A 14,903-nucleotide genomic window follows, 5' to 3' on the forward strand; every position below is an offset into this window, starting at 1 on the left:
TCAGCTTTATAACTTCGTTCAAGTTTTTCTTTTTAATCTTAACATAGCTTCTTAACTTAACCAGAAACCAGGTTACAAATGTCACAAATGAAAATCTGTGATACAGTGAATCCGCAAATACCGAACCGCGAAGTAGTGATGGAACACTGTCAATCCTTAGCTCATTCACTGCCATTGAGGGCTATAGATGTAAAATATTCATTGTAACTATTTCTATTAGTTTAAAAATGTCCCCCTTTTTGTTAACAAGAGTGTGAAAACCTATAATTTTTTTATTGTACATTTAGAACAGATAATAATAAATAAATGAAAAGATTAATCGTGAGTTAATTAGTGAAGTCATGCGATTCATTACAATTTAAAAAAACGCCCCTAATTTTTAATAATCTTTTCTTTTCTTTTTTTAAATCGCAAGGCGATACATTTTTTTAAAATTATAATTAATCACATGACTTCAATAATTAACTCACGATTAATCACAAATTTTATATCTGTTCTAAATGTACAATACTTTTTTTGGGGGGGGAGTGTCATACTCTTATTAACAAAAGTGTAAAACTAATAGAAATAGTTAAAATAAATTGTTGACGTCTATAGCCGGCAATGGCAGTGAATGAGTTAACTGTATATGCCCAGGTTCTGATTTGTGATTTGCCATTTAGATGACATTTAAACTGGTTAGAGGTCTAACCAACATGTAAACCGAAGCTATTAGTGAAGATGAAAAATCAATCTGACCTATTTTGCAGAGGAAGCCATAAACCACTGGTGTACTCAGTAACAGACATCAAACAGGTAGACCAAAGAAAACAACAGCTGTTGATGGCAGTACATATTTGAGCGCTGTAACGAAATGCTCAAAATCAACTGTCAGTGACATTAGTAACAACCTCCAGGGGGCAGGAGTGACGTTTGTGAACAGGAACAAAAAGTATACACAAACAGTGTTTCCCAATTCTTATAGAGCCAAGGCAGTACACCACCAAAACATAATGAAATAAGGATGGATACTAAACAGCCAATCAGAATTTGCCATACTGACAGACTCCTGATTGGTTAACAATTGTGGCACATTTGTTACGCCTCAATCCACGTATCGCAAGCGTGAATCAGCGTATTGTATGCGTAAAGGAGAGAAGACGCAAGTGTAGAAAACTATTTTGAGGATGCGCATGGACGGTTTTGAACGTACGAAACACATTTTTTTGTACGTGTAAAGAGCATTTCCCATTACACTTACATAATTGTGGCACAAATATAACACCGAACCGATGGAGAAACAAAATAATATATTTTTTTCCACCTGTGTTAACAGACCCTCTGTGTAAGTCATCCAGTATGTAGAATTTATACTGTAGCATTGCTAAGATGCCTTGGATTTTGTCAGTTTGTCTGTCCATGTGTTGGTTGATGGGTCTTGAGGTGATAGGCCTACTTTAAAGGGACGGCGGTGCCATTTTGGTTCAAGGGTGGCATGTTCCATTGGTGAGATAACAAGCGTTCAAGATATTGTCATGTATCCTATCTGAAAGGCTAGATAAGAAGCGCCATTATTTGTTTGTCTAAAAAATCTCACTCTCACATTTTTTTTACTTAGCTACGTTGATTTCTGCCACCTTTACCCCAATGCAAGTCAATCAAACTTTATTTGACATTATTTGTGTGGACTATTTAATGACTGTGCTTCTTCAATCTTGGATTGATCTGTCTCAAATGTACTGTGATCTTCCTTGGCTCATACATCACCCCTTAACGACATGTCCATCCATCATCGCTTTGCATAATTCCACCAACTTATTAACTAACAAACGACAACGATATATTATCTCTTGCTTGCTCTTAGACTTGGCAGAGGTAATAAAATACAGGCATCAGTAGCTCTCCGTTTAGGAGAGGCTGCTTGCTTCTTCCTGAGTATGGTTGAGGTGCCCAGTTGTGAGACTCTGAACCCAACTCAATCTACACGAGAGGGTCTCACAGTCACAGCCCCTTCACTCTGACGTGTATACGGACTCCATTCCCCTAAAATGCATTTGTGTATGTGTGTGGCATAATGTATAAGCTTCTACAGATGTGCGGTAGAGAGCCAGCATCAGCATCACCAGCATCACGGTGTGGCTCAGCAGCTGCAAAAGAGGAGGCTCTTAAAAGGACAGTAAAGTGCCACTCAGACACCACCAGCAGATGCAGAAAGAGGATTCTGCATCACCAAGGAGGCAATCAACCCAACTCCCTCCCTCCTCCCTCCCCTTGGGCAGGAAGCTAAGGAGCATCCAGAGCAGGAGCATCCAGGCTGAGGAACAGCATCGTTCCGCAAGCTGTTAGATTGTTAAACTCAAACAGTGCTCTGTAAGCCCGACATCAGCCCCACCACACTCTAAAAACAGTTGGGCCAAAAATAACTCAATTTGGGTTCAAATGGGACGCACCCATGGGGTTTCTTATTTAACCTCAAAAGTTGGGTAAAACACAACCCACCAAACAACACAATTTTGTGAATTGTTAGGTTACTTTATTAGAGTGCATGCCTATTCATCCATGCACAAAGAACACTGTACTCTTTTTGTCCAAAATAACCTTGCGAATGTCGTATGCAATTCAAATCTGTTGCATGATTTTCAGTCTGCTGCATCCACACCTTTGCTGTATTGTATTTTTGCACTTGTTCAAAACATGAATACACATCTCTTTGAAATGTTCATTTGATCTTATGCTATTACTGTCCGATTTTTATTATATGCAAGTCTTGAGACTTACTGGGCTAACCTCAGACCTCCGGTATTGTATTTTGTGACATATCATGTAGTAATGTGTGTTGCTATGACAATGCTTTAATAATAATTCTTGGCAGAGTCAATCAACTTTCACATTTTTTTGGAGCCATTTTTTGCAGGTTAATCCCAGGGACTTCAATAAGGGTAACAATAAAAGTACATCAATATCACAAATTGAACTAATGGGTTCCTTTATGTATATATATTTTTTTATTTACCTTGTGTCTAGCAGTAAACTCTAGTTTCTTGTCTAAAATCATTTTTAGTGGGACAATGTCAAACAGAAATATAACTTTCAGTTTAAACTTAATATTTCTGAATGGGTTATATGTTCCTTAAGGAAAGATAACCGTATTGTGAAAACAAAGTACATTACATTAATAAAGTACACTTTTAACCTTATAGGCTGCCATAACATATGGTAAGCCTAATTCATTTCCGATTCCGGTCCTGTCACAGCCATTACTGAGAATAATTTCCTCTCCAAACAATTATTAAATTACCTGCCGTTTTGCTAATCAACGCAGTTCCAGCCACACTTCTGTGAAAAGTGGACTTGATCACCCAAGCATTACATTTGTGTGTCAATTTTAGCTTAGCAATTAGCATGGCTTCTCCATCCTCTGTTTACTTTACTACTTGTCATCCCTTCGTGAGAACGATACTTGTCAGAAGTGCATCTTATTCATTGTCATATACACTAGGTAATGATCACTGACTTAGCAACTGTGTAATATATTTAGCCGCACTAGCCACCTGAAGCTCATTGTTAGCTAGCTGGTGTGGCGTAAATAGCAGTGATAGTAGCGTCCCGATGGTATCTGAATAGCGGAAAGCAGTGCGGATCGGTGACAGTCCATCATGGACGCACTGTTGTTGTGTTTTTTAAAACAACATATGATTGATTTAATCTTATCTAAAAATGACATTTCTACTGGCCCGGTCGGGCCAACATCTGTAGCATAGCGACGTACTGAGCATTTGCTTCCACTTAGTACTTCCCCCGTGTATAGACGTAATTATGTTGCACCACATTGACATGCACGCACCCAGCCCAGGGACATTTTTGGGGACCATCGGCAAAGTTGGAAAAATCTTTTGGACTCTCAGTTTTGCTTTTCAATGTATTTTAATGAGCCGCAAAATATCAATTGTGAAACCGCTTATTTCAAGCTTTGCATTAGATTGTGCAGGTAAACCTAATTAAGCAACCAGTGAAAATAAAAAAATATATTTAAATCTTCCAAATGTTTTATGTCCTCATTAAAATGCATGTAGCCGCAGTGCTGCAATGAGGTTAGTGTGGACAACAAATAATTTGAAGAGACCCTCAGTGACACTGAAAAGGCTCTTCGGTGTTAAGCTGTGGCTCTGTGACCAGTGATGAGCTGCAGGCTTTTAGTGCTGATGCTGTTGTGTTAAGTGAAGAAAGATCCTCGGAGAGTCTCTCTGCGTCTCCCACTTTTCACATTATGACTAGGCGGGTGTGAAGAAAAAAAAGCACAGCCATTAGTCTCTCGCCCCCGCTGACCCCCTCATCACATGCTGGCCAGGCTTTTCACCTCTTGTTGGGATTAATGCACCTGCAGGGCCATCCCATTTGAAGTTAAAGACTAACTCGCAATTAAGAGAATCACTCCCTCAGGCTCTTCAGACAGGACAATGGACACCAAATGCATAACTGATATTTCTTCTCTGTTCAACATTGAAATCTAAGAGCCTTTATCTGTCTTTTATATGCGCTCTCATTCGTGTCCACTGCTCATAATAAAACAGATAGAAAAACAAGATTGACTGTGCGAGTAAATTGCTTGGAATAAAAGAAGGGGCTACATAATGAACAGGAGCAAGGGCAAATGTGGATTCACAATGCAGTACAGTGTCTTCATTTTCAAGAACAGACACAATACGAGGTGGATTGTTTTTCAATGTTCTACAATCCACGCATCTCAAACCACAGTTACACTCTTAACAATTATTCAAACTATCCTGATAAATGTATAAGAACCTGCACTTCAAAAGGGCCTTTGTCAGATTTTTCAGGCTACATGAATAATTCAGCGCATGCGTGGGGGTTGAGGGGGGAGCGGTTCGAAGGGGGTGTTGGCCGGGTACTGGGCTTTAAGTGGCACCGCACCATCTGTTTCCCCCCTGCCCAGGCAGGGCCAGTGGGGACTCCTCTTCGGCGATGCCAAAGCGGCTCGTACCTTCCACAGGGCGTAACAACCTCCTGTGCAACAGCAGACGCAAGCGATAATGATGCCGCTGTCTGGTGGAAGAGTGCGGGCATTTCCTTGGAGAGTTTACGGGCTATATTGACACTTTGAGCAGGTGGGGAAAACAAGGTAGCTAGCTCATTAGACACCTGTCCCTGCTTCCTGCCGTGTGAACACGGAAAGTTTGAATGTTGAAATCGCTATTTTTATTGTCTTCAGCTTGCTACAGTGGACCCTCTCAAGTCGGATGCCACTAAAGCTATTCAACCATAAATGTTATTATGCAATAACTGGATATGTTTTTTACATGTGTTTTTCCTTCACAATGGCTTTTTGCAGCTTTTTTGCAACTTTTCCAAAAGATGGGGGTCACACAAGATGTCAGCGTACATTAACAGATCTCAGTTCAGACTTTTGTTGTGGAGTTTGTGTGGGTTCTCTCTTGTGTCCCCCAGCTTCCTCACACACTCCAAAAACATGCAAATTCGCTCAGCTGAAACTCTAAATTGGATAACTGGCAGAGATAAGAACTTGAGTCAGTGGGTGGGTTTCCATCCACTTATTTGTATTCAAATTTTCAAGAATTAAGAAAATGGCCTAAAATTTGCAACAACAAAAACATGTTTTTACACTTGGAGGGGGTGGATTTCTCCGTGTATCGATAAAAGGGAAATGTGAATTTTGGCTATACTAATAGGATTTGCGAATGAATGATGACAGGACCAGATACAACATCACACACTTTGACCGGATATTACTTCACAAGTAAACGGCGACAGATAATGAAGCGAGGTAAGTGGGGGGCGAAGAAATTGAAATCTTTCAGGAATTAATAAAAGAAGCAAACATGATCACTTAAGCTGACACTCTCATATGACTTTTTTCCTTTCAATATTCACATAATAAGAACAAAAGGGAATGGGCAGAAGTCGGCAAATGTTCGTTATGCGCATTTTTCACTAATTTCGCAGTCACCACTTCGATGGCTTAAGACTCAACTTGACAAAAACCAAGAGAACATGGGCCCTATTTTTGTGCCCAGTCCAAGTCTAGCGCAAATCACGGTCTAACTGTGCACTTGGATGGCGTTTTCTTCCTGTTCTTGTTGTTTTCTTCTGATATTTTCGCAGACCTGCGCAGTTCAGGAATATATAATTGCGGCATTGTGTGTGTGAACACTACTTGGCTTCGCAGCCAATGAAAGTGGCTCTTCCCATTCACAGTCTATATGACAGAAACGTAAACGGACTCATTGGAGTCCATGCAGAACATACGTGAAGTACATAAGAAACTGCAATAAGATCTCCTCTTGCGGGTGATGTAAAGTTGGCCAGGGCGATCACAGGTCACCGCTGTGAAGTGAAAATCTGGAGACTGCATTCCATCCCGATCATTTACCCATCTCACCTGTGTGCGTTCAATGAATTCATTTCTATAATTATTGAGAAGGTTTGATGCACACTGTTGTCATATTTATGAATAAAATAGGATGACATCCACCATGCAAGCCTGGAGCGCAGAATCTGTCTGCCTTCACCTTAATCAAATTCACCAAAATCGTAGCACACTACCTGTGCCACAACTACGACTTTCAGCCACCAAACTGTCAGGTGAACTGGAATGGAGGACCAAAAATGCCCAAATAAATAAATAAAAGTGAAAATAAAAATGGATATAAAAAACATATATGAAAAATAAATATAAATGGAAATAAAAACAACAAAAATAAATAAAAGTTGGGAGGAAAAAACAAGATATATATATTTTTTAATAACTATAAAAATAAACATGGAAATAAATACAATACATATAAACAGAATTAAATATCAATCAATCAATAACAATGCTCTGCTCTAATATTTATTTATTTTATGCTGCAGACGCTGCCAGCATGAAATGCATCATGAAATGTTATTCAAATGAGGGGGCGGTCCTAAGTGTGTCGACTTCAGATCATCTGTGACTTGAACTGCCCAAGACTAAATGACTTCGGAGTTACGTGAGACTCGAAGGTTAAGACTTGAGACTTAACAGTAGATGGGACTTTCCCATGTGAACGCATCTCTGATAAGTGATATAGATCCATGTCCTGTAAATACCTTCTTGTGTCTTATTGTATGTATATTGTATGTGTAAAGCAAAGTACTCTGTACCTGTTGAAGACTTGATCAGCGGCGGGGGTATCACTGGGACAGTGATGAGCTGGTTGCCATGTTCCTTGGTGTTGGTTGTCGAGGTGGACGGTGTGGTGTGGTGTTCTGAGACTCCGTTTCTGGAGTTTGGCAGACACTGTGAGCTGTTGGCTCGATCCGGAGACATTTCACTGCTCTGTCTTGAAGTTGGAATTTTTGGCAACAAGTTTTCTGTGAGGGAAATAAAAGGAACACTGATGAGATGCTGTTGACCTCGCAGCAAGTCCATCCGTCACGACAGCGCAAAGAACCTTAAAAATGTGAATTACGGGGCAACTTTCTGTTAGGTGCTTGCCAGAATGAATAAATTGTCTATTTTTCTGACAGTGAGCTTTGGCCTTCAAAGCAACTTAGATAATAAATGGAGAATAAAGGGCAGATATTTATTTTTATACATAAACAATAGTGTATTGTTCGATACATTTTGGCCCTGGTTCATCCGTAAAAAACCTGGTTTTACATTCAAAGTGATTCTTTTAACACATAAAAGTCTCAATGAATTGCACTATAACTTGAGTGTCGTGCACGGATGTTATGTGCCACCAGACTAACTATAACTGCGAATGAATTATGTCATGGACAGCAACTTACGCTAACAGGCAGAACAAATGATCTTTTAGATGCAAGAAAGTACATAATTGACATGTTTCCACTTTTTGTGACCATTTTGTTTGGTGGTGGTTAAAATATGTTGTTGCTCAATAAAGGTTGGGAATCGCTGGTTTAAAAAGTCAAAGCGCCATGACATAGATGCTAATTACCGTTAGCATTACACTAGCACTAGACTGAAAGACTAAAATATGGTAGTTTTGCGTTTATTTTATGTTTAGTTTGACATTGAGTAAAACTTGGAGCACCATTAAACAGCTTGAAGCCTCTTTTTTGAATAATTGTTCACGATTTGAACTCGCCAGCCAAAACAACACAAAAATTGCCAAAAGATATCTAAAAAAAATGCATGTTGGGTCACAAGGATTTCAAGGCATGCACTTGAGTATTATCATACTTTCTGTCTAAATGTGTCGCTCCATCATATGTGTTCAAATATCAATTGTTTAAAGCAGTGGTGTCCAAACTAAGGCCCGGGGGGCTTTTTTTTTTTTGCAGTGCTTGGCATAGGCTATGCTAGATTCACAACTGACACAGCTCAAGTCATTGGTCTGCATTGTATTACTTGTTTTCTAGGTGGCAAATAAGGGAAAAGAAGAAATACGATCTCATCTCTCACTTCCGTGTATTCTACTAATAAGACAACACTAAAAGAGTTTTTAAAAAATCCTTGTCATAGGGTCCCAATGAAAAAAACATAATTCAGTCACAGCAGCAAATAGCGTGAAGCGCGATTTGCTCCACTTTCTGCTCCATGTCAAGGTGAGCTTCGTACAAATTGCTCTTGCTTTGTTTCTGGTTATGAAGCTGAAGTGATTCTGCTGCTGCTCAGTGCAGTTTGAGTGGGATACAGTCATTTACTTTATTCTTCATCACATAGCTATTTTTCTTTATAAATAAATATAATCTATACAAACATAATATATTACAGTATTGCCAAGCATGTTCTTACCTACACTGATGAATTGCTTTTTGAGTGTTACTGTGAATAAATTCAAGGTGAATAATGTCTAAGTGGCCCTTGCAGCCTTTGATTTTTCTGTAGCGGCCATTTGAAGAAAACGTTTGGACTGCCGCTTAAAGGGTTATAAAACCACAACACACACATATATGTTAGCACATATTTGTTAGCGTGTCTTTGCCGTTTTGCATTGTTTGTTGACATCAACCAAACGGAATCAGACCGTAAGTAAATTCAGGTAAATGCATTGTTTTGTTTACAGCTGCTGAGTTGTGAACTAAGTTAGCAATAGCATTTGGCATTAGCCGGTTTTAGCCCTACTACTAGCCACCTGATTGACAAGCGCTGTTCATACTTTGTCAGTGGAGACTCTCCACCACTTGCGTGAATGAGGCAGCTAAAAAAAATAAAATTTTCGCGATTAACCTCACGCAAGAAATTTGAGGCAAACTGTCGTTTCACCTTTGGTGTGAAAACTGTGATCCTATCATAAGGCAAAGTTATGTGGTTTGGTTTAATACACAACGTGTAATCATCTTTTTTTAAGTTTAGTTTAGCAGTAATATTCAACAGCTTTAAGTTTGTTGCAATGTGAGTTCAGTCAGATTTCAAATTTGCTCAGGGGGCCACCTCTGTGGCCTTTGATGACATCAGCTTTTTCCGTCCTCTGATTGGTTAGTCAGAGCAACAATTGGAACGGCCAACTTTTGACTAACAACATTGTTTGTTTTTGTAGAGTGTCCACCCTGAGACTGGGAGGTCGTGGGTTCAATCCCTGGCCGGGTCACACCAAAGAATATAAAAATGGGACCCATTTGCCTCCCTGCTTGACACTCAGCATTAAAGGATTGGAATTGGGGGGTTAGATCACCAAATGATTCCCGAGCGCGGCTCCTGCTGCTGCTCACCGCTCCCTCAGGGGATGGGTCAAATGCGGAGAACAAATTTCGCCCCACCTAGGTGGGTGTGACAATCAGTGGTACTTCAACTTAACTTTAATTATTGATTCCATACTGCTCCAGATGACAGCATAGTTTGCTCAGTTGCATGCTGTTATATTGCATTCTAGCTTTGATGCTTCCTATAATTGCGATGTGATAGTGTTGGATTAAGTCGGGTAAGGCTAGGACCAGATATCAAATGTATGACCTGCAGTATACATGATTTCAATGTGTGCATATATCATAAGTGTTCTTGCATCTTGCACCTTTAAGGACAGAGATGTGATGTGGTGTTTCGCCGATATCCAAGTTGTCCGAATCTCTCAGTTCTACCTTGTCATAGCCATACCACCCCAGCAGCTCGTTCATGGTGTTCTCTGCAAAACTCTGCATACAAACAAAAGGATGATCAGCAGTGACAGAATTTGTGTGTAGCAAAATTAAGCAAAAGGTTCAGAAATTACAATAGTAAAAATAATACAAAATGAGGCTAATCGTGGTATTGTATCTTGAAATACAAAGGATATCACAGGCAAAACTAAAGCGAAAAAGTCCAACCTACTGGCCCAAAGCACAGCTATGAAGTAACCTATACAGTTAACATTTCCGGTATTTTCCGAATTTCATGTATTATTAACATAATTAGGAAGCTTTACAAGCATGTTACAAAGTAAGTGAATTTCCCCATTAGTTTTGTTTCCCCGTATCTCACTGTGTATTGTATCTATGATTAGCTTTGCTAAACTTTGCACCGTTATCAAATGCAAAGCTTTTTCGACTCTGAGTCAGAGCATTGTTAATGACCACTGTCAGTACCTATTGATCTGTATTGATACGAAATACCACAATGGTTGCTTAGGCAGTGGGTGGATGTGACATGAAGGTAAGCCACAGTCCAAGTCAGTAAGATGATGTTGGTGCTTCCCATTCATGTACATTCAGTGACGTTAACCTACTTTTAGTTATTTGCAACATCAGCTTTTCAAAAGGGATGCTACTTTCATGATCACATAACATGGTAGCATCCAAAAAAAGTTCAGGCAGTTCTGAACCCAAAATGCATCGCTTTCCTTTTGATGTCACATACCTCTCCATCTTTTAATTATGTACAAAAAGATGCCAAAAAATTGTGATAGTGTAGTTGGGTAAGAGAAAAACAAAAACTGCAATCTAATGAGATATCCTCCTTGTATTTATACAGAGTTGCCATTGATCAGGCTTGAGGCCAAACGTACTGTGTGCGTGTCAAAGTGCACACAGCCCCAGAGCATCAAATCAATGCTTCCCATCAAATAAAAAGAGTGGCAGTCACATTAATTGCAAAACAAAAAGAGTGTAAAGGAGAGGAAAACAGCATCTTTTTTTTCTTTTGGTGTCTCACTTTTCTTCTGAGCACTGTGTCCCTTGTGTCACCCTAGAATTTGGAGAAAGTGGGAGGATTATAACGAGTGAAATCTAATCCTGGTTGGCGTCTCATCAAAGCAAAAGCACAAACTTGGGCTCTGGGCGGCTACGGCCGAAGCAGTGATGCACTGATCAGCCACTAACAGGGTTTGTATATACATTATACAAGTACATATATAGTACACATATACATAATATGTACAGTGTATATATACACTGTACATCCTTGATACATGATTGCACTCCACAAATTCTTCCAAGCACAAAGTGGCCCTGGCTACATACTAATACAATTGTTTCCCAACCTTTATTCAGCCAAGGCACCCATTCTTTCACCGTTAGAGAAATCTAATGGCAGACTAAACCCCCCAAAAAGTCAAAAAAACTATGAATACCGAAATAATAATAACCATGTCTCAGTTCATTCACAAAAAATATAAATATTTCTAAATCAGTGTAAAATGGGGGTACGTGAAGTCACTTCAGGGGATATGTGAGATTTTAAAATATATTTCAAAAATACAGTATATGTAAATATTTCAGGAAAATATAAGTTCATAAACTGATTTTTATATTCAGTAGGTTATTCTATTTCAATACCAGAATGGTTCAACTTCAACCCAACTTGTCATATGCCACCTAGAATAACCTGCCAATAATTAGTTAATTATTCATTTTGAGAACAGAGCTTTACTATGATCCCAGAGGAGAGCACTTTATGTTGATGATAATTTTTATGTGCACAAATCTTTATTTATAATAAAACTATTTATTTTTAATTATTTAGTTTTATAATTGTATTTCCAAATAGTTCATGAGAGACCACATAAATAAAAATAGAGTTCAACAGTTTAATAAATCAGACGATGGCACAGCACTCGGTTTTAAGTCTTCTTTTTTTTTTCAAACCAGAAATGCTTTGCCCTGTTTAGAGGGTACATGGCTGAAAACATATTTCACAGGGGGTACATCACTGAAAAAAAATTGAGAACCACTGTTATAAAGTATCAGATCAATTAAATGTTCTTACAAATATATCATTGCTCATATGTCACTGACATACAGTATTGGGCTCTATTTTTGTGCCCAATGCAAATATGGTTTGAGGCGTATGTAAATATGCGCAGGAGCAGGCTTGCCCAAGTGTTGGTATTTTCACAGACCTGTGCAAGCTAGTGAAGTGTGATGCATTTTAAAAAGAGCATTTTGCACCGTTGTGAGCTTGACCACAGGTGACATCTTTCGCCGCAAACGTGCCCTCACAGAAGAGAGAGACATTGCTGTTTCTCTTTACATCACCAATGTACATGTTTTACCACATGTTCTGTACATTCTGATGTTCAACAGTCTCTATAATATATTTAACGAGACTAAGTGCAATTTTTGCAGAAATTGCGTGGGAATACTGAAAGCTGAATGCTAATAGCTGAATTCTAAACTGAATGCTAAGCTAAATGCTAAGCTGAATGCTAATAGCTGAATTCTAAGCTGAATGCTTATAAATTAAATTCAAAGATTAATTATGTGAAAATGACAAAGTATTAATTGTAGTAGAAAAATAAAGGAGAGGCGTGAATTTTGGAAGCAAGTTGAAATTTATATGGAAAAGTATTATCTGAAAGTACCCTCCATCCATTTAGATGGAAAATTGAAACTAATGATATCCAATGGAAAAATGAAAAAATAAATAACTCAATAGCGCCACCTAGGCATGCAGTACCCTCCATTAATTTAGATGGAAAAGTGGAACTAATGATATCCAATGGAAAAATGCAACAACAAAAGATCACTCAATAGCGCCCTCTAGGCATGCAGTACCCTCCATCCATTTAGATCATAGGTGTCAAACTCCGGTCCTGGAGGGCTGAAGTCCTGCAGGTTTTGGAAGTTTCCCTCTTCCAACACAAGCTGATTCCAATCAGCAGGATCGTTATCAGACTTATGCAGAACTTGCTGATGAGCTGATCATTTATCAGCTGCGTTGGAGAAGGGAAACATCCAAAACCTGCAAGAATACGGCCCTCGAGGACCGGAGTTTGACACCGATGATTTAGATGGGAAAGTGAAACTAATGATATCCAATGAAAAAATTTAAAAATAAAATAAAATCACTCAATAGCGCCACCTAGGCATGCAATACCCTCCATTCATTTAAATGGAAAAGTGGAACTATGATAGTCAGGTGGTACACATTTATATCCCTTAGCATACTTGTCTTGGATATATATATAGTTGCAACGTAGTGGGATTCAAACCCACAACCTCCTGGTTAGTGAATAATGTAATTAACCAAGTGCCCCACTGAGCTATATCAGAGAGCTGGTAATGATGATCAGTTGTATGTATGGAAGTGGGCGTGGAATGGCAGAAAAAGTTCAATGTCAGTCCCATTAAAAATAATGGGGAAAAGTTGATATTTAACATTAAATTGTGCGAGTACTGTAAGTAATGTGAAATTAGGTGATATAAGGTGTGAATTTTTGAAGCAAGTTGAAATTTGAACAGTGTAAATATGAAGTATTATATGGGAGTTGTTTCTCTGCAAAAAAGTGAGGAGTATAAGAATCACAATAACATATGTTCCAACATTCCCACAATGAATGTGTGTGAAATATGTAGTCTTTCTGAATGGACGGAAAAGTGAGTGAACGTGTGTGGTGGAGCCCAGAAAGTACCGGCCGCTGCCAGCAGGTGGCTGTAATGAGCTCAATTGGCGCAATGTTAAAAGAAGTGTGGCACTCTTCCCATAGACATGCCAAACTAATTAGAACAGGGGTCAGAAGCCTGCTAAGGATCCTGATTGTTTGAATCAGATGCGTTGGAGGAGGGAAACATCCAAAACATGCTGGATTAGTGCCATCAAGGACCGTAGTTGGTGACCCCTGAACTAGAGGAAGACTCGGCTGGTTGAGGACGTGCAGACCTAGCACCAACTTGAACCGGGAGTCAACGGCGATATCTTGCATTCACTTGTTTTGAGATAACTGTTTTGATCCAATAAATTAATCATAACTCGTTAAATTATTTACCAATTTTGACAGATATTGATTTGATAGATTTAGGAAAAATCAGACATACATTTATGAGCGCAGACGTGAGTAATTTTGCAATGGCTCTGATTGCATCTTCTCTCAGCTTCACACTTACGAACTTGTTTTCCACCAAAAGGGGAGTTTTTTTTTATTTCCAGGGTGGTTACACCTGGGACTGTAAATCCAGTCAAAACCCAAATCTGAAAATGAGCAGAGGCCTTCAGCTATCTATGAGGACACGACTGGGCAATAAAAAAAACACACCTGTCAGTCAAATGTTCCAATACTTTTACTTGCATGAATAATGGTTTGGTTCAAACCAAAGGTTCTATCTTCAAAGTTGCGTATCGAATCCAGATGTAAATAGCCTACTACTTTGACATAAAGGATTAAATGTTCTCTTGTCTCATATTCATCCTCTGACGTCAAACCCAAATAATTTCTGTCTACAACCGTTTCAATACTTTTTGAGGTGGGTAGAGAAGTTTGTGGACTGTGAGGTGAACATTGAGAATGAGATTTGTAGACAGACATGTCTTAAAAAGTGGCGACATTGCCAACCACTATTCTTCAGCCTTGCCATCAAAGACTTGAACGATTCCTTCACTTTTACTCTAGCACCACCATGAGGTTGGCATGTGATTTTGAAGTTTGACAACATTGAATGACCCCTTTGGTGAGACGTTAATTTGGGTATATATTGAGGTTGTATCTAAACTGACCAATGAGTTATGCAGTAACTGTAAAACTGTAAAATATAGGCAAAATGAAAAA

The 14,903-nt window shown here is 38.9% G+C and overlaps 1 protein-coding gene across 3 annotated transcripts in view; it reads right to left on the reverse strand.

The window, feature by feature from the left end:
- sobpa (sine oculis binding protein homolog (Drosophila) a) overlaps nucleotides 1-14,903 on the reverse strand; it is a 41,456-nt gene that overhangs the window by 22,984 nt on the left and 3,569 nt on the right. For all 3 annotated transcript variants that reach the window (XM_086095590.1, XM_086095589.1, XM_086095588.1), the window contains exons 2-3: nucleotides 9,960-10,080; nucleotides 7,144-7,353 (exon numbers count right to left, since the gene is read on the reverse strand). In XM_086095590.1, the coding sequence (XP_085951716.1) occupies nucleotides 7,144-7,353; nucleotides 9,960-10,080 (331 nt within the window). The remainder of the gene's footprint in view (nucleotides 1-7,143; nucleotides 7,354-9,959; nucleotides 10,081-14,903) is intronic.

Source organism: Leptonotus elevatus, chromosome 14, assembly GCF_054856555.1.
Source record: "Leptonotus elevatus isolate MCC_2025b chromosome 14, RoL_Lele_1.0, whole genome shotgun sequence".
NCBI classification, from domain to species: domain Eukaryota; kingdom Metazoa; phylum Chordata; class Actinopteri; order Syngnathiformes; family Syngnathidae; genus Leptonotus; species Leptonotus elevatus.